Source organism: Protopterus annectens, chromosome 7.part0 (genome assembly GCF_019279795.1).
Source record: "Protopterus annectens isolate FY-2018-M chromosome 7.part0, PAN1.0, whole genome shotgun sequence".
NCBI classification, from domain to species: domain Eukaryota; kingdom Metazoa; phylum Chordata; order Ceratodontiformes; family Protopteridae; genus Protopterus; species Protopterus annectens.
In genome coordinates, this window is record NC_056739.1 from 1,681,068,044 (window position 1) to 1,681,090,430 (window position 22,387).

The following is a 22,387-nucleotide window of genomic DNA, read 5'->3' on the forward strand; positions in this document are numbered from 1 at the left end:
ACATAGTGTCTGTCCCAGAAGAAATGGAATGGATGGCCCCTACTCTTAAAAGAATAAAAGAAACAAATCACTGGACTGATGCTAGAAAGAAGAAACAAAAAAAATTGATTCCAACATAGCTGTCCCAAAAAAATAACTCTTACAACTACATCTCTCTTTAGTATCAACTGATATGGTACATCAGTTGTCATCTGTTTTTATTTAAAAAAGGAGGGATTCTTAAACAACTGAGTAACAGTAATGATTTATTCAGAATGTTTAAAGAGTCCAATAATTCTTCACAAAGGTAGGTCAAGATGGGTTACTATTTACATTATATATGTCAGACAAAGCAACATATAATACAAACATAGACGTTTCTATTCCCCTACTTGAACTCAATGAATACTTATCTTGTTCATTTTTCATTGATTTTACTTATAATTTAAGTGATTAATTAACTAACTAATTCAACAAGGTACCATACATCAGAGTTCAGACTCAACTGTAACAAATTAACATCATATATAATAGCAGTAACAGTAGAATGTTTTGAAAAAAATGCTGTCATGGAGACTAATGCCTTCTTGAAAGTATGATTTAGAAATGTCATGTATATCCTGGTTAAATAATAGTAGCAAGCTCTTAGTACAAATGTCATCATTATTCTGTCTAAATATACTTAATATCAATTAAGGCAGGTATCACAGATACGAGGGCTGTTTGATCAATCCTGATATGGTGTGCGTGGATGCATCTGTGATGGCAGCTGTTGCATGTTGTCGTTTTCATTTCTGGGAAGCTAGTGGGTTGCAGCTTGTGATCGAGGTTTACTGATGCTTGTGTATTAGGAAGAGACATTTGGTGTTTTAGCTTGGATCCAGGGGAAGGGGGTGGATAAAACTGTGATTTGGGATATTTTGGAAGAGAATAGTTTGTTTATACATATGCTGAGTGAGAAGTGAGAAGGCTGGAAGAATGTGTTATCTCTTTGTTGTGGCGGCTTGTTGGGAGTTTTTTTTTTTTTTTTTTTTTTTTTTTTAACTATTTGCTCTCTATTCTTTTCCTGGCTGCTGCCTCCCTGAAAGGGAGGGAATTTAGGCTTGAAGTTGCAGTGAAGTGAACTTTTGCTTCAGGTGCATCGTGAGCCTCTGATATGCAGTACATAGACACACTAACAGAAACAGACGGTCCCAGGTTTCTATGGTAATGGAGACAGAGTGAAGATAATGCGAAGTTTTTGGTTTAATATATATATATATATATATATATATATATATATATATATATATATATATATATATATATATAAAATAAAAGGGCTGTTTTAAACCACATGTACACATATTGATGGTCTCCCAACACTTTGTTTAGCTCATTAAGTTGATTCTTCATAAAAAAAAAAAATAAAACGCAATTTTATATTTAAAATGTATTTTGGTCCAAACACATTAAGGACTTACATAAGAGTGGAAGTCTGAGCTATTGTGAAAGACTAATAGCACTTGATCTTGTGCAGTACCCTTTGTAATGGTCTGGGAGGTGAGCTTGCTCTGACGTGTTGGGCATATGGGGATAGCTGATTCTAGGGGTGTTTGGGGTTGCCGGGAAGTGCTAGAGAGTCATCAGATTTCCTTCATGGAAATATCTGTGGGAATGGAAGGTGTGTTGAGTGGTTCACTGGCAGAGTGGCCGCTGCATAGAGCAGGCTGGTAAAATGGAACAGGACAAATATTGGTTTGGATATTTTAAGAAAAGCCTGGAAACACACCACATGAACTAGTGAATGGTATTCTAGCAAAACTGGATGGGTATTTGTCGCCCATGCTTGAAGTACTGATATGTGTGTATGTAAGGATGGAAATATACTTATAACAAATAAGAAACTAGAAGGGTCTCATAATTTAAAGTCTATGGACTGTATAAACATGCTTGGAAGGAGTAATAATAATAATAATAAGCATTACAGCTTCTGGTCTCTCAAATAACTAAGCAACAGCCAAGAAAAAAAAAAAAAAAACACACACACAACAGTTGTGTAATGTATGATTTTAGTAAATCTAGACATAAAATATATAATTGTCATATAAGATGAAGAAGTCTGCTGAATTTAGATATTAAAGACAGGTTTTAATAATATGGGTTTGTGTATAATAAGACTACTGTCTTAACTTGTCATAAATGACATACACTACACTGAACATCAAGGGAAAGCATGATGATTTTCTTATATAAGTAAATATGCATAGCAAGTTATGTAATTGCTTTAACTTGAATTGTAGTTTTTGTAACCCATCTTGACCATATATAATACTTAAGCAGTTACCAAGGTAACTAATACTTTATACATGACATCAAACTGACAAAGTTGTTCAAGAGAAACAATAGAAGCCTGAACTTGAAATGCCACAGAATGTAACAATCATATTCTGAACAAATAGTATTAAATTGACAATAGACACTCAGTTTAATGACATGGACTTGTATATAATAACACTACTGTTTTAACTTGTCATAAATTACATACACTACATTGAACATCAAAAAAAAAGCATGATGATTTTCTCATATAAGTAAATGTGCATAACAAGACATATAATTGCTTTAACTTGAATTGTGGTTTTGTAACTCATCTTGACCATACATAATACTTAAGCTGTTATCAAGGTAACTAATGTTTTATACATTACATCAAACTGACAAAGTTGTTCAAGGGAAACAATACAAGCCTGAACTAGGAATGTCACAGAATGTAACAATCACATTCTGAACAAATAGTATTAAATTGACAATAATCACTCAGTTTAACCTTTGCTGATTATACAAAATAGAATGTTGCCATTTAAATCTAAAAACTTTCAGTATATGCCATACAATAGCAATTTATAAATATGGAAAGGGAATTTGTAATCATTAATCACAATAAGTGAAAATTTTGTTTTTAACCTATAATTTCACTCATTTTATAATAAGAAATGACAGTTATGAAAATCCTTATGTGCAGGAAATGGGGGGAAGAAGGATGCACTGATAATTAAAATGCACGAACTTTCATCAATGTTCACATAAAAAGAAATTGATGCTTTAAGTTAGCAACAAACAAAGTGATTACTTAAATGCTGCCAAACAATGAAATATAACCTGATATATCCAGTAAAATACATTGTATTACAAACATTAGGTATACATATTGCTGCCATCTATTTATATTAAGTAATAAGTTTTGAAATACTTCATCAATAAGGGTGAATATGTTAAATAACTGTGTGCTATATTTTTTTTACTGAGGTTTTATATATGATACATCCTACTTTACTTTGAATGCATTTCTTGTCATCTATCTTTCATGTAAATATTAATTGCTAATAAAATAAATAGACATTTATATTGTACTAGAATTCTGTCTAATCTACAATAGCACTATGTTCAAAATAATATTAATAGTGCTTATTCCTATTACAAATATTCTACATATGATAATTCAATTTATGGAGCTCAGATATTCTGGATTGTCAAGGCATGAGTGATAATCTGATTGACTTAGGTTTATCCAACAGATTATGAATGATTTTCATTCCATGGCTAGTGCAGATCTTAGCTTGTTAACATTTATTAATTTAAATTTGTTATTTCACAAAAAACATTTTAGTATGCTTGACCAAAACATTACTTTATTGGTAAACACAAAGTATAAAACAGATAATTTTCTTTAAAAGCTCAAACATATACTTTATAGTTATCAGAGGAAAATGTTTAATAGTCACAATAAAATAAAAAATGCATAGTCTAAATAACCTAAGATGGATTTAACTTTATTATCTTTAAAAACCAATGGCTTAAACAATCCTAGCAAGAAATCAAATCTACTAAAATATTTAAAACTGAACAAAGCACAAACTGTCTTCCTTCAAGAAACTCATTTTAAAACAAATGACAATTACAAATGGCATCCTAAGGAATATATGTTATTGGCACAATCCACTTATAAGACAAAGACAAAGGGGGTAACAATTTTTATGGAAAACAAATGTGATTAAACCAAAAATCATTTATTAGTATGCAGATAAAAAAGGCCTTATGGTAATAGTTAAATATAATAACAGACTATGGACCCTAGCCAATCTATACTGGTTCCCAGGCATTGGAACAGGAACTGTTGAAAAACACTTGAACTTCATTTCCAATTGTTATAAAGGCAACTTAATATTAGGAGGAGGTTTTAACTGTATATTTGATATTTCCAAAACTACAAATAAAAGACCACTGCGTATATCTGCTTTATCAAAAGCATTAAAGAAGTGGGTAGAATCATTTCATCTTGTAGATACTTTCAAATTTAAAGAAACTAAATCTTTGTTGTTTTCCCATCAAGATCACAGATTTGGTACCCTAACTAGAATAGATAAAATATTTTCTGCCCATGGTTTACACTCTAAAATCATTAATTTATCAATCACTCCTGCCCCTGTCAGACCACAATTCATTGACTAAAACTTCAAAGTTGATACAAACTATTAATCTTTAACTCCAGAATTCCAGCATATATAACTAAAATTAAAGAGTTCAAACTCTGGTTATTATCTGAATTACAGTTCTTCTTAGATATTAATTACACCACAGAGATAAATAAAATAATGATATAGGACTCACTAAAAGCTTACATATATGGTACAACCCTAACTTGGTGTAAAAAAAACAGAGAATGGGATTATGAATTATTAGATCTTCAATCCAAATTTTTGTCAGTAAAAGCTGAAAAAAATCAAAATCATTTGGAGATGAAAAAGAAAGTAGAAGTATAAAACAATAAATACAATGAAATTCTAACACATAAAACTAGCTTAGCTTTAGAAAACCTAAAAATTAATACCTTGGCTACTTCTCCCAAGTATCTACATAATTTATCCACAAAAATCAAAATACAATCAAAAGCTAATAACATTTAAAGTATCTTCCATAAAAAGAAAGTGAAAAATGTCTCGGATATAGGTGACATTCTTGATGCCTACAGAAATCACTATATGGAACATTTCCAAAATGAAAATATACATATCGATCAATTAAATCTAGCTGAAAAATGTTCTAATGTAAAAAGAGAAATAGCTGAAAAATGAAAACTAGATCTGCAAGCACCCATATCCTACAAAGAAATTACAGATACAATAAAAGGGAGTAAAAATAATAAAGCTCCAGGTATACATAGCATAATTATGGAAAAGTAAAAACTTAATCACACCACTCCTAAAGGAAAACAAATCCATAAACCTCTGTACCTCATATAGACCTATGTCATTATTAAATTATGACTATAAGATATTTATGACAGTATTTACTAACAGAATGAAAATGTCACTATCCAAAACTACAAATAATGATCAAACTGGATTTATATATCATAGACACACACATAACAATATTAAAAGGATAATTTCTCTTATAGATTATGTTAATAAATAAACATTCATAATTGGCTTAGATATAGAGAAAGCCTTTGAATCCCTAAACTGGGACTATGTATTCAAAATCCTAATGCTATTTGAATTCCCTGCATCCTTTGTTCATCTCCTAAAGAATATATATGTGTGTGTATATATATATATATATATATATATATATATATATATATATATATATATATATATATATATATATACAGAAATAATTTAGCGTATGTCAAGTTAGGTCCTTTTACCTCTGAATCTATACATATAACAAAAGGCACTAAACAAGGATACCCCTTGTCACCAATTCTATTTACTCTGGTTATTGAAATATTGGCAGATTCAATTTGTAACAATATAAAAATCAAAGGAATAGATGTTTAGGAACAATACAATTCTAAAGTAGTGCTATTTGCTGATGACATATTATTAACATCTAATACAAAAGAGACATTAGAAGAATTAGATATATTAATTGACAAATTTCACATGACTTCAAGGCTTCATTTCAATAAATCAAAATCAAAATTTTTATTTTAAAATAAAAAAAGAACTGCAGACTAAGGAGGATCACACCATAGGGAAACACGTATCTACCTTAAAATATCTAGGAACTGAGTTATGCAAGGATAATAATGAATTAGTCTCAAAAAACTACAATAATATTATCCACACAATTAAAATCTCTGTGGAAAAATGGAACAACATAATATTAGCCTTTGAAGATAGACTAAAGTTAATAAAAATAGTTTTACTGCCCAAGATTCTATATATAGCTTTGGCAATACAATTGTTACCAGAAAGGAATATACTTAAAGAAATAAATTAATGCCTAATATCATTTTTATGGATTCCCAAAAGAAACAGAATAGCTTTCATACCTCATATCAGACCATGGAAACAGGGAGGATTAAACTTTCCTGATACAGAAACATATATAAAAGCATCAATATCTAAAACAATCTGAGACTGGATAAGTCCAAATTACTCTGCAAATTGAAAAGAATTACTAACTGTAATATCAATAAATGAATTTGATTTACAAAAAAAAAAGTTTCAAATAACAGAACAATTTGCCATGGCACATATTATGTATTAGTATGCAATATAACATAACAAAACCTACTAAAACTCACATGATTAATTATTACATTGACTCATTTAGGAAAATTAGTAATGTAAATATAGATTTAAAAAATCTGGTTTGACCTTTTAACACCATTTATAATCACAAAGAACTTTCCACATAAAATATATAGAGAAATTATTAATTCCTGGGAACAGAAAGGATTTGTTTGCTGGCTCCAATGTATCAAAGAACTAAAAGTTTTAGATATGCAAGTAATAAAAACATCATACAAAATTCCACAATAGGACTGGCTAACTTTGCAGAGTATTCTGTCATATTCACAAGACTGAAGTAGAATAATTTAGAATTATTCATTTAAAGAAATGCCTAAATTTACAAAAGACTTTGACATGGGAAATTTTATTTAAAAATTTTACAAAATATTCATAAACTATAAAATAACACCCGAAACCACATACTGGAAATATATAACAAAAGAACACTCAATACAGTTAACTGAAGATATTAAAAAATATCTTATTATCGATAAAATATACATCCTTTACACAATACTGGAAAGTTTTTAATTGGAAATGCTTGCACAGAGCATTCTTAACCCCAGGCAGAATCAGTAAAATTAGTTCTTCCATAAAAGGAATATGTTGGAGATGTGAGCAAGAACACAATGCAGATCGGAACCATATTTTCTTTGATTGTGTTAAAATTAAGCCATTTTGGAATGATATTAATAACTTCCTACAAGCTTTATTTAATGAATCATTTTATTTAACTAAAGCTCTTGTATTATTAAATGTGAATGAAGGTCCTCATTTGAATAGGTCAAACACATATCTAGTGTGGACTATACTTGCAACTTCAAGGAAGTGTATAAAAAGATGGAATATAACCACAATACCAACTTTGGAAGACTTCTACAGCCTACTGAAGACCACAGCATTATTGGAAATTAAAATTAAAGAACTAAGAATTTATCCAAAGCCATTTATCGTTGATTGACACTATACAATAATAGATCAGACACTCTGCTAATGGACTGTACATACTTATAAAGTAACTGTATACATTAAGATCTGTTATAGTGTCAGGCTAATGTAAATAGTGTACATAGTTATTTAAGATGTTATGGATAAATACTATGGAATTCATTCAAATGTATTTGAAAAATAAAAAAAAACTGAGAAAAAAGAAACATAATGCCAAATTGTCAAAGACCACCTGAGAAAGTAAAATTGAAAGATAGCAGTTAGTAATGGCAACTGTTTAAGTAGAAATGTAAAAGATTTGGAATGTCTTCTGAAGGAACGTTACATTTTCAAGTGGTAAGCCAGATATTTTCAGCTGGAGGGACGTCAGGATGACTCAGCAGTATAAATGTGCTGACGCCATTCATTATTGCCTAACTAACAATGTGCCATGCATTGGCTTTGTCCCTTGAGCCACTAGACCTAATGCAGTCACTTATGAGAATGTTGCATTTCAAGTGAAGGGCAAACTCAGCCAAATGTCATTACTTGAGCCCTTGGCCATTGTGTGCCTGACTTCCTTCCCTTGCCACACCTGCTGAGTGGAATAGCTGGGTACCACTGTTTGCAACTGTGCTAAACAGCCTTCCTAGTCAAAGGAAGGGTGTGATATGTGAGCGTGGCAATGCCAGAATCAGACTGGAGGATAATGGCAAGAGATGGTGCAGATTAGGAGCAACAGATGAATAACAAAGTGTGATACAATTTTACTAAACTGCATGGGAAGGTTTCACTGAGGAAGCTCATGCTCATATTAGAATACAGATATTGCAAAGTTACCATGACATACCTTGTCTGTCCTTGTGTTATTGTCTTTATAGATAGTCCAGTTTTGACCATCATCACTATATGCCACCTTGAAAGATGAGACGTACTGTATGCACCCAAAATCTTTTGCACCCTGTGTTATGATGCCTGTAATTTTCTTGGGTGTAAGCAGATCAACCTAGAAAATAAACAAATGGACCACTACTAGACACTTGATAGAAAAGAAATGCACACTCGATGATAAGGTCAGCAGAATAACTACACACACACACACACACACACACACACACACACACACACACACACACACACACACACACACACACACACACACACACACACACACACACACACACACAAAACGTAATAGTAATAAGGAACACCATTTAGTTCATAAATGCAACAATCAGACTAACTTCAAAGGCCATAGATCTTATTCTTTTAACAGCATCACTGTATGTTTGGACAATAAAATTCTCATTTTATAATGTTCTGCCATACTTTTATAAAGTTTCAAATGTACAACTGTAGCTTATATATAACTGTGGGTGTTACGCTTCTTACACTGTATGATGTTTGAAATGGGTGTTGCTGCTGCTGCCCACATGGATAAACCAGTCTGCAAACTTCCATGAAATAAACACATCAACTAAACATGAAGTGTTCCTTGTGTACTTATGTAAAAACATATTTGTGTACATGTACAAAATCTCACTGACTTTGTCACATATTTTTGGTTGCATCTAGTAAAACATGTAGTATTGGGCAAATAATTGAAAGTTGCACTCAATAAATAAGTGCAGACATTTAAGTTTTAGACTTTTTATCCTTCAGCCTTCAAAAAATGCATATGCCATATTTAAAACTTTCCCTGATTTTGAGATTCTGTTGCTGATTTTTGTACTAAGGGATTAACAATTATTGGTATACATTACTCTGTGGCCATTTTTGTAAGAATATGGACATCTGAAATGTATATAAACAAAATAGCTGCAATTGTTGAGGCTTTATCTGGAGGGAAATGACCATCTGGCTGCTGCTGTTTGCCGATTATTCTGGCTTTGCAGAACTAATGTGATTTGTGTGAAGCAACTTGGAATAGTTTAATGTGTTGTTTGTGTGCAACATAGTTTTAATGTATTGTATGGCAATCACTGTTTCTCTCACACTCATGCATGCAGTCTACACAGAAATGCTTATAAATGGTGGTGATAGAGTGGTGATAGTGGCTGTCTGTGAATTACATTAACTGACTCTTTTCTAATTTGCTTATCTTGAACAATCCCTAATTTGGCTTTGCAGGATTGGTGAGAATTTTTGTGAAATAATAATGGTCACAGTAATTCAAGTTTATCATTCTATATCAAAAGCAAATGTATCAGATGTACACAGTCAGTAAAGTAGATGAAATTGATGGGTACAGAAGTTTTCTTTGAATAGGAATGACTTATTCCTGCTGTAGTTTGATTACTGTTAAACAGCAGTCACTGATATGGCATCGTAGAAGTACTATGATAGAATGTATTTGCTGAAATTACTGCAAAATTATTATTGCTATGACTTACACTTGTGAGGGGTTATAATGTATTTACTAGTAACACATTAGTCATAATTTCCTTCACTTTTCATCAGCATTGTCATTGTTTGCTGAAATTATTGTAATGCTAATACTGCTATAGCTTATGCTTGTGTGTGTGTGTGTGTGTGTGTGTGTGTGTGTGTGTGTGTGTGTGTGTGTGTGTGTGTGTGTGTGTGTGTGTGTGTGTGTGATATTACTGATTTTTATCTGTGGATGCACAATACTGCTGAGTACATACACTTCTGTATAGCAGTTAAAAAAGAATGCAGTTACCAACACATTATCATTCAAAAATAAGATATAACATGCACCACAGAGCATCCAGTCCTCTATAGCTTATAAAGGCCCTGTAGCACCCACACTCCAGACTGGGTTTTGACATGAACTTACTCGTGACTTCTGCCCTGAAACCTCCTGTATTTGAAAACTATCCCTGCTTGAAGGTGTGAACAGAAGGTTGGTTTGGCTTGATGGGAGGCTGAATATGTCATGTTATTCAGTATGATTTTCACAATCAAACCTCAGAAGTATGCATAGAACGTAATTATAGCTTGTATATGCACTGGTGACAATGCAGTTATTATGTTTTGACTTTTCTCATAAACCTCAGAGGTATATAGAGAAGGTTGCTAAGCTTTTGTTGGAGTAGTAGAGAGTGCTGTAATTATTTCTTTAACTTTTCTCACAGTCCTCAGAGATATACACAGAAGGTCACCATGGTTTGTATAGGGGCATTACACAGTCTAGGAGCAATAAATTGAAGTACATTACTGTGATCATTATTTTATCACTTTCCATACAATCAAACATCAGACACATATGCAGGTGGTAATATTTCTGGAGATAGGGATAAGGAGGCATGATATTTATGTCTAAAATCAAAAGGTTGAAAAATTTTAATATGTTCTATTTGTTCCTACAGTTTCAACTCAGCCTGACATCAAAAGAGTATACAAAAGATGGCTGTCTTTTGGGGGTAGGGGTGGGGATGCATGCTGAATATATGTATGACAGCAGTCACTTTAAATATAACCATTGTCAGATTCATGCCACTGTAATGTCAGAGGAGTACACAGAAGGTGACTATCTTTTTTGGAGCTGGGAGTAGGGAGGTACATAGGGTCTATATTATCATATTGTACACTCAGAAGAACGAACAACAGATAATCGACCCCATGTAAGCGAAAGCTTACAATGTTGAAACTTCAGAACAGTGATTATTTTCCAATGGAAAACAATCGATGTTCAAAAAAAAAAACAGTAAAGCATTATTTAATGTGGGGGGGCTTTACCCCCCACTCCTCCCCTACTTAAATATACCAACACTGAGATCGCACTACAGTGTCAAAAAGGCAAAGTAGTGAAAGCGGACAAACAAATTATTTCCCAGGGAAAGAATTCGCTGAAAAGCCACTTCACTATTTTGCCTTTTCATGCTTTATTGTTCGACAAAGACGCATTCGACAACCTGCGTCTGCGACGGTGTAATAGGGAACCGATACATACTATTCACATATCAAAGTTATTTATCCTTGCAAACAATTGTCTTCTCAGTTTATTATGAACTACTACTTGGGTCTATATCATATGATCGAAGTTCCAAAACTTCGAATCATTAAAGGACGAACTTTAATAGCCCAAGTCTCAGAACTTCAAACACATAAAAAAAGTAAAAACAATAAAAAAAAAAACACACTATGCAGGGGGGCAAACCCCCTACGCTCCCCACACCCCCAGCTACTTAAATATACCAACTGTGATATTGCACTACAGTGCAGTAAAGAGAAATCTTCCCTTTCTGTGCACTATGGCGATCTCCGTTATATGCTTCAAGGTTTTTACAACTTCGATCATTAAAGTTCATTCTTTAAGGATTTAAAGTTGTAAAACTTTGATCATATGATAGGAACCCCTACTATTTTGTCAACTTTGAGCATTAAATCTTGCACACAACTTATTTCTTCTGTGAAAAAAGTAAGACGGAATTTCAAGACTTTTGTTCAGGCCATCACTTGATCAAATAGTTGGACATACTCAAAAATGGACAGCAGAGTAGCTATAACCCCATGCCTTCTGAAGACCAGACACCATCTTATTTCAGTTATTTTCTACAGAGTTATTATAGTGCAGACAGCCACTTAGGCTGCTGGAAATAATACAGGAAAAATTAAAGCCAAGGAGTAATAGTGCATTTCTTTCCTTCTCATGATTTTATTAAAGCTGTCATTGGATGAAAAAATTGTTTAAAAAAAATCACTAAAATGCACCCTCATCTTACTTCATTTATTTCTTCCACAGTTATTACAGGTCAACCTTTGCCAGTTAGAGTGCATCAAACACAAACAGAGCAAAGTGTAACACAAAAATGTAAGAAAAGAAGAAAATTGTAATCTTGCTGGTGTGGGGAAATGGGAAAGAGTACAGGGGTATGTGTGTGCTGAAAGTAGCAGATAGAATGGGAGCATCATGTAGCCCTTTGCCTAGGACACAATTTTAGCCATGACCAGTTCTGTAAATAAGGCTGTTATATCACCATTGCACTAAGCTCCTGTCACTGCCAATAACTCTGTGGGATGAGCCAAAGTGGTGTGGTACACAGGCCTAGTATAATGTAATAGTATTGCAACTACAGTCCTACCTGAGTATAGTAATGTTTTTCGGCTTTTCCCTGTTAGGGGTTGCCACAGTGGAACTCTGGTCTGCTAATGATTGGCAGTGGATTTTTACAGTGCTGAGTTACTAGCCCGATGTCCAACCTTCAAAGAAGGCATACCCATTCACACACACACACCTACCTGCATGTCTTTAACATCACTCAACCGTGGGGAAGACATGCAGACTCCACACAGAAGGCACTCCAGCCGAGACTCGAATGTGAGAACCTCTTGCTGTGAGGTGACAATGCTAATCGCTGCACCACCATGGCCATAAATCTTTCTAGCCTGAGCTAAAATGTACCTTAATATGGATGGTAGCAACAGGGGGGTCTACTGGAAGTGTCCAGAGGCCCACCAATTTGATACTTGCTGAGACCCCCCACAATGCTAACACTGTCCCAGAGCTGGAACATGGTCATAGAGGCATGGCGCTTTACTTGCTCCCATTTACAACAAAAGTTACAGAAAAAAGTAGTGCAACTAAATGCTTTGCAGTTATAAAAGCTGCAACCCATTTACAATAACCACAAAGAAGGCAGCCACCAAAGAAAACCCATTTACAATAACCATAAAGAAGGCAGCCACCACAGTAAACCCATTTACAATAACCACAAAGAAGGCAGCCACCAAAGAAAACCCATTTACAATAACCACAAAGAAGGCAGCCACCACAGTAAACCCATTTACAATAACCACAAAGAAGGCAGCCACCATAGAAAACCCATTTACAATAACTACAAAGAAGGCAGCCACCACAGAAATGCAATAGGAACCCTGTTAAAGCACGTAATTCATATTTTTTTAAAGTCTAAATTACTTAAACAACTTCCTCCAGCTCTTCTATGGTGGCTACTGACCACTGTTAATGTTCTAGCATAAGATTAGTGCTTAGCAGTGGTGATGGGTGCTGAGCAAACACTTGTTAAGAACCCTTATGGTTTTCCCTTCCATACTTTTATTGCTGTCTCTATATTTTCTTCATGTTGCAGATATGTGCAAAAATAGAAAGATTCAGAGTCAATTGTTGTGCATGTGTGCAAATCTCCAAAAGTTACACAAAGTTGTAAGCAAATGAGTACACAGTGATATGCAAATGGGAAGAAGTAAGCAAATGCTGCACTGATTATATACTTATTGAGGTTTTTTTCTTGCCTTTTGTGATTCAGAGTTACAGAATACTATACAGTGTGCATTGCACAGATAGGATACAAAAAGATTAGTACTGTTGCTACAATAAACTTTTCAGTTGGTGAATATGCTTGAAATAACAGTGAGTTTCATGATTTTACACTCTGACACTCACATTGCTATGGCACCACAACCCACTGCTGCTTGTGGTGCATGATGACAATGGTTTATGTGTTACTGGCAGCATATAACAGATTACAATATTGAACAGAAGGAGGTTCTTGAGAAGTTTCATGTAGAATGAGATATAATGGCTTCAGTGAACTTGCATGGCCCACAAACTGAAACTAGGGAAATGCATATCCAGCATATCCATCTGGGTACTCTGGTATGTACAGCTTCCACAATATTTCCCTCAGTGACCTTCCAGAGACAGACTGGAGGTACACTGGGTGTCTCACAGGCTTTGACACCTAGGATACTCCAGCAGATTCTCAAAGTTATTCTAGCTCATGTGAATAAGCATATCTATTTTCCACAGGCTCCACAGGCACCACAGGATACAGCAATCATTATGCATAATTTAATCATCTGAATGCTTCTCTTAGGGGACTGGTGCAGTAGGTTGCACTTACGTGATTATTAGGGCCTCTCTTGCTCTATGAGGTGGACAGTTTTGTAACAGAAAAGGCTACTATAACATAAACTGCTGGGTAGTGTGTGATACATACAGCTGTATTACCAATGTCTCAGCCCAGCATCCTTATAGCGCCCATGATTCCCATATTTAGCACACTAGTTCATTCTACTGTCACTTCCTGCATGGAAGGATACCACATGAACAATTTGTAGATAGGTTTAGCATAAGTCACCAAACATCTTCATTGGGAATTGCTAAAAATAAAACAAAAAAGTGCAGTCATGAGAGCTTGACTTTGAGTTGATATGGTGACACATAAGGCTCATGAAACCTTTGACAATGATCAGGTAGTACTGCATGACCGGGATCTGAGATGTGAGGTCCTGCCATATTATGTAGAAGTCTGACAATATCCAACACACTGACCCACTGAGGTCTCCACATCAAGGCATGCTAAAGCTGTCTGGGGCATCCATGCTGCATGCCCACCACAGCCACCGCACATGCAAACCTGACCTCTACTACACACAGCTGTGTCTGTTATATGTGTCTGGTTAGCCATCTCAACATGTCCCCTCCCCTCATGTTTTTCAGGTAATGCATACTACTCACTTGAACCCTGTGAGACTGCATCACCTCAGAAAACATAATGCTTATAGAATCTCCAAATGATGTCAACAGCCTACAACAGGGCCTTCCGCAAGCAAATGATTGCTGCCAAAGTCATGCCTTAAACTCAATGCAAAAAAATGCATCATCATCCCTTAAAGTAAAAGCAATGTTCCTGATAACTACCACATCAATAGCAACACTGTAAGTATGTCCTCAGTGGTGTGAGACCTTGGCACACAGGTTGACAGCAGTCTTAACTTTGATTGCCATGTATCCACAGTGGTAAGAAGGGCATTCTATATTGCTCATCTCATAATTAAGGACACTGCCCCCAGAAAAAAAAGAAGTTATAACCTCCCTGTGTTCTTCCCTCATCAGGCCAATAATTGAGTAAAACATCCCTTTTGGTATTTACCTTTCCAAGCACCTGAGACAATTGGAGAAACCACAAAGGTTCCTCACAAGGAAAATTCAAGGTCTTCAGCATCTGTCCTATATAGATCATCTGAAATTAGTCACTTTTTTCTGTTTCATACAGACTACTCAGTGGTGATCTCTGCCTTGCATATAAGGCAATCTCTGACCCTGCTTTATTGCAAATGCTGCATATCCACAAGTCAAATGGTACACAGGTTACTCACTCTAAAGACCTTAACCTAGTATGTGACATTAATAAAACCTGATGGAGAGACAGAGTTGTCTCCCAGAGGTTTTCACACCTTTGGAACAGACTTCAATTTCATATCAAACACAGCACCTCTTTGGCCCTCTTCAAATGCAGTCTGGGTGACTTGATGGGTAGCCGTAAATTCACCCCAGGGGTTCCACCTGTGTCCCTCTTAGACAAGGGCATTAGGTGCTGATCATGGAAATAACAGTAGAACGACTAGGCTTGTAAAGGCTCGAGGGCCATTAGCCTAGTATTTTCTTATGATCCTATGATCCTATGACACCAGTGCTGCAAAGAATAGCAATACCCTGTCACAGACTTGTATTGACATTCAGCACATGTTTGACCTGCATAAAGGCCATTTTAGTTGTCCAGATGAGTCTGGTTGGGACTCCCAAGTACAACCCAGGCACTGTATGCAGAATGTTTACTGCATGATGTACACTGCACAGTATGATTCTGAGTCAGTGAAGTCTACCAGCACCACCAACACTGTCAGTAGGACTCACCACTGATCATATAGCTCACTCTTATATTGCACCTGGAACTAACAGTAGGGAGAACAGTGATGACAGGCATACAATAGTAGCAACATGGCACCCTCTCAGACAGGCTTGTGCATGCTGTATGGCAGATTAGATGAAATGGTAGCATCTACTCCACAGTTACATTCCTTGACAAACAATATGTGTCAGTATAAATTTTCATAGATAAAACCTTGTGCATGCATTTAATACAAACTGTAGGCTACACTGTTCATTGCATGGTCAGGTCACACTGTCAGACATTTGCATACATGCCATATAGAAATGTGCAGTAACGGTTGCAGGCATCATCATTTGCACAACAGTTATTGGACTGAGACACATGAGGTGCAAGGCATACCATGGGGGCATGAGATGGAGGTAGCATTCTGCGACAGGTCAAGTTTGACCACATACAGAATAACCTTACATGCAGAAACACCCTCACCTTGTATGTGACATGTGCAATATTGTATAATATCTGTGGACCTATATTTACATTAGGAAAGACTGTTCTTACCAAACTGCTTTTGGTTTTCTCTAATTGTTGGAAAAGGATCTATGTATTGTTTCCTGTACATATATAAGTACAGTTTTTCCTTTTTCTTTTTTTGCTTCTAAATGGTTGGGGAAAAGTTTTTTTTTTTATTATTTTTTAACCTCTACTGGTGTATGGCCTCATTGTTGGTGTATCTGCCTGTGTGTGGGGTGGAATTTGAACAATGCATTGCATAAAGTGTGCAGCTGACATCAAGACCATGTCATACACAGTGTCCCCTAGTGATAGGAGTGTTGAGTCACCACATGAACAGAAAGGGTGCTGTCATGATAGCTTGGCTTACAGTTGCTATAGTGGCATGAGCTACATGAGGCTCCTGAAACCTTTGACAATGATCAGCTAGCACTGCATGACCAGGATCTGGACTGTGAGGTCCTTCCATATGATGTAGAAGTCTGATAACATCCAACACACAGACCCACTGAGGTTTCCACATCAAGGAATGCTAAAGCTGACTTTAACATCCATGCTGCATGTCCAACATGGCCTCCACACATGCAAACTTGACCTCTGCCACACATAGCTGTGTCTGTTATATGTGTCTAGTTAGCTCTCTTAAGTATATGGACAAAGGCAGCTATGGATGCCAGGTGATCAGCCATGCTCTGCAAGAGAATCATCATAGCACTAGCCCAGGTCATCACTCTTTCCATACATTGGTGAATATCCTTGCTTATACCATGCAGCACTCTCATCATCTCTACTTGACTCCCACAAGCAGTAACATGTGTCTAAACAATGTCCAACACATTTTTGCTGTGCAAACTGTATGCTTTACATCTTTCAGGAGCCAGCTGTGGCCATGGAGTTCACTGTGTACCCCTGTGGAAATTTGGGACTTTGGGTGTTCCAGTGTTCAGCACTATACTGTCATGTTCCAGAGAGTCCACAGGTACATCTGACAGAGGGATTGGGCTTTTCAGGGGGATTATACCACATTTGGTGAGGGAACATGCCCATAGCGCACTATCTCTGAGAAAGCATCAGCCTTGGTGGAGTCACTGGCCTGCAGTGGAGGCAGAATCTCTGCCAGTATACTTTGCAACTATGTAGCACTGCCCCCAGACTGCAAGGTGAGTATGAGAGCAATGACATCATTACTGGCTGCCAAGATCAGTCTGCTCTCCTAGCCTCCACTCTAACACTGCTGGTGCAGTTGGTGGCAGACCTGTGAACAAATAATAAACACTAACCATTACTTGCTGTATTCCCCGTGAATATGCATATACCTGTACATTTACTAGTATAGGTGAATTTAAGGAACATGCATTGTGTGATACCATGTGATATGTCTGTGTGCTCCAAGTCCAGTGATAATCCTGATGTACCTGCTGGACAAAGGTATGTAGCATTGATATCTGAACACAAAGTAAGTATCTGTCCCAGTGTCTCACTTCCAAATGGACCTACTGACATGCTTTAGCAACTGGGGACACATGTTCAGTGGCCCAAACTGTCAGATATCCACATCACCTTGGATTATACCTGGGCTGTACTCAACTCCTTCAAAATCATAATCATGAAGGGAATATCAAATACCCCTCATCAGGTAGAAGGATCCCCACAAGTGCTATTCTAAGCAATGGGATTCTGATGGGCTTTACTACTACCACAGGACACAGCTTCATTTACTGCCTTCCTACATTGTGCCATTGTTTGGCTTCATCTTCCTCTGGCATTTTCATCTGGCAGCACTTGGTTCTAAATTTAATATGCTGCCTGTCTAGGACCCCCTTTACAGAAGAGACATCGGTTGTAAATCTTAAGAACCTCCATGAAAATATGTTTTTCCTCAGGTATGACATTACCACACCTGAGTCTTGCTCTCTGCTGCTATGACATGTTGACCCTAGGAGTACCACAGTGAATATTACTAGTGGTGCGACTGCTCTCTAGCACTTGGAACACAGTCTATACCCCACTCTCCCACACTGTGCAAAGGAATACTATTTAACTTTGTTCAGCATTGTATATTGACACTGGGTGCATGTGTGCACACACACACACACACACACACACACACACACACACACACACACACACACACACACACACACACACATACACACACGCGCGTGCACATGTGCATGCATGCAAACACGTGTGTGTGCACTTGTGTATCTAAGAAGTAACGTGTCCCATTTGCATTTAGACGACAGTTACTTAGGACTGTATAGTATGTATGAGTACACTTGTGTCATCTGCAAAGTATGTGAGGGTGTGTTTCATTAGATTCAATTCTGTCAGTGAACAGTGATCATGTACAATTCTACTGACAGGTGCCCAATACATTGACAAATATAATTATACTATTTGGACCATGTATGTCTATCTTTCTATCTAGCTATACAGATATGCATATAGATACAGATACATGAGTATTACAGGTTTTATCAATAAATGCATTTATCCTCTGCAGAAATTGTGGTTTTAGTTGGCACCGATGTGGTTTATCAAATTATGCTATGGCTGACCTTCACTATTATGTTATGGCTGACCTTCACTAGATCAGCCATAACATAATTCAGTTTTCCCTTTTGTTTGTGGTTGTGTGACCCTGGAGTTAGTATATTTAAATTCTGAGAGTGCAAAAGTTGTTTTTGTTTTACTTTTCGTAACTGCAAATGTAACCTATTGGTTTATATTTCCAACTACTTTTTTTGATGATTTTAGTGGAAATTAATGGTAAGTTTGTTCAATGTTTTGTGCTTTTGTGTTTTGAACAAACTCACCAGCAAATCAAACAAACTCACCAGCAATTATTCATTATAAACACATATATACATGTATATTTATATGGTATAGGTTCATATTGATGCATGAATGACAGTATAAATACCAATAAAAACATAGAGCTTACCCATGTGGTGGATGTGCTTTCTACCCTGTTCATGCTGTATTTCCACTTTCAGTGTATTTGTTGTTTTTACGTTGGGCAGGATTCATGAAGCCTCCGTGTAAGAGTTATAACTCTTACACGGAGGCTGCAGTTAAACGGAGTGATGTCAGCATGCTCTGCATATTCATGAGAGCATGCTGAATCACACCTAAGGCTAACACGGTCCGTGTAAGACAGTAGGGGGCGTGTCCGTAGGCCGAGCCCTGTGAGTGGACACGCCCCCAGAAGAGGAAAAGTGCCCAAAGTAAACACCCACGACAGAGTCCATGGAAATGTGAATAAACACAACACAACACATGCCCCCACAGACTACGAACATAAAATGTACAAATGAACATCTCATAATTTTTTTTTAAATTGTAAAGATGTTTAACCGTGAGTGCGCTCATTTGCGCGGGCGTGCCCGTAGCGCAGCCACAGTTAGCAGTCAGTGGGAAAGCATATAAGAACTAAATATGCAAAGTAAGCCAAGAAGCAATAGTGTAGCGGTAGAGATGTTGGCTGAAGAGCAGGCATTCATGGTTCGAGCCCCCACAACACCAATTTTTATTTTTAGCAAAATAAGCACGTAACAAGTCCCTGACAAATATGTACACATAAAATCACATTTTATGTAAAATGTAATGAAATAGCCCATTTATATTGAAGAAATGTGAGGTAACAAAACAATAAAAAATGCCAGATGTGCCCATAGCTGAGCTACAGTTTAACAGGGTGAGTGCATCTTCCCGTAGGTGAGCAGTGGTTTAACTGGTGCAAAATGAGTGCCTGTAGCTGAGCAGTGGTTTAACATGCTAAATCTATGTGCCCCTAACTGAGCTGAGCATAATATGCGTGCTGATAGCCAAATGAGGCTTAAACCAGCGTACCTCATTTGCGCGGTGCGCTAACCGACGGGCAACGTTCAGCAAGCCGTATCAAAACTGCCTTTATACAGACACACCCCTCAGCATGTCTAGACAGTCATGAAAAATAAAAAGCAGTGGCCAGGTTCGAACCCAGGATACTATGCACCATAGTCAAGGTACCAAACCACTAAGCCATGACAGCAGTACCTAGAAATGCAATAATAGCTAATATATAGGAATGAATACAAACTGGAGCATATCAATGCAGGTTTACTGAAGTTGATACAATTCCAAAATGGCCAATCACAGATATGTGTGGGAAAAACGGACTATATAAGTCCCATAGGCGGGAATACACAGCATAAACGATTGTAGAACTGAACTGCAGGCAGAATGACAGGAGTAGGAGAGGGTAGTTGCTTTTGAGCACAGAGGTGGGGCGTTGAGGAGTCCAGGTACATGGTCTGGCTACTTGTCCACAGTCATGAGGCCTGACTCATGCAGGGCCAGGTCCTCTGGGGAGCATACAGAGCTGAGGCGTGGGACCGGTTGGCTCATGATCTCACCAGTGCCACAGGGATTCCAAGGACTGGTGAGCAGGTCCGTCACCACCATGCGGACCTGAAGAGATGCAAGCAGGACCAACTGAACCTTTGGATCCAGGAGGCCCAGCAAATGCCCAATGCCCCACTACTGAGTAAGTTACATTTAATTATGTATGTAAGAAATTAAACTAGCTGATATTATGGAGATGTGTATTCCAATATTACTTCATTTATATTACAGCTGCAGGTGTCCATTCTGCGAACCGCAGAGCCTATGGCGATAGGCTGGTGCGATTGCGCCACCAGGCAGGTCAGTAATCCACTACCAGTAACTGTAAAGAAATATAAAAGTATGACAGTCAGCAAAAGAGTGCAGTGTAGTCACTAAGGAATAAAATGTGCAAGTAACAGTGTGAAAGTGTCTGCAAGTATTGCTTGATTACAAAAGTGTGTTGCAGCCTGTAAGTTAAACCAAAAAATGAAAATGTCTGACATAAATTCTGAAATAAAAATGCCCCACCTGTAAGAAAATAGTATACAACTTGCAGCAGGCTGAAAGGTATAGCTGCAGAAGATGATGAAATCACATGTGTGAAATATATCCCTGATGAAATACTGAAACATGACAGAAGTGAGACTGCTGTAAAGGATTGTAATAACTACAGCTAAAACATGTCAATAAAGCCTAGAAGTAAGTACCATCCTGAATAGTAAAATGAAAGCAAGTGAGAGAGTGTGAGAAAGTGTCATGAATCCAGCAATACAGTAGTAATAACCCCTGAATAAAGTATACTGCAGTCAAGACAGAATGAAATGCATGTGAGAATCAAAACCAAACAGCGAAATCTGTTCAAAGTGTTGCTGCATCTGGAATGTGTATCCCAAAATCTGGATATGTTGCTCTCAGTCTGCAATATGCAGATAGGATGATTGTCTGATATACCAAACATCCACACTTATCTACAGCTATATAAAGCAAATGTAGCAGGATGATGTAGCTGGACAAAGCTAGATATGAATGTGTATGAAGAACAATAAAATGTATATTGATGTTGCAGTAACAGTCCTATCACCAAGTTGAAATAGTTATCATATAGGAAACTGTAGTTAGAACAGTAGTGTGTATATATCTGTAGCTATTAGAAATGTACAGCATATGTATTGGTATTTGAAGGTGTTAATATTATTTTCTTCACCCCACCCTATAACCACGTATAACCCATTCCACGTGAAAATGGTATGTGCAATCACAATTAACACCCCTGGACATTTGTCCTGTTGGGTCATATATATTTGCATGTCCGTTGATGCATCTGCCCTGTTCATACATCCAAACCTGATGGCCTGTTGCCATCAATTAACCCTGCATGTTGTTGGACTGTGTATTGCTGTTCAAATTATGCATGTGTTATGCACGCTGTTCAAT

At 36.7% G+C, this 22,387-nt stretch overlaps 1 protein-coding gene across 2 annotated transcripts in view; it reads right to left on the bottom strand.

The window, feature by feature from the left end:
• Positions 1 to 22,387, bottom strand: part of MFGE8 (milk fat globule EGF and factor V/VIII domain containing) — an 873,429-nt gene that overhangs the window by 12,118 nt on the left and 838,924 nt on the right. For both annotated transcript variants that reach the window (XM_044078195.1, XM_044078194.1), the window contains exon 10: positions 8,323 to 8,478. In XM_044078195.1, coding sequence (XP_043934130.1) covers positions 8,323 to 8,478 — 156 coding nt within the window. The remainder of the gene's footprint in view (positions 1 to 8,322; positions 8,479 to 22,387) is intronic.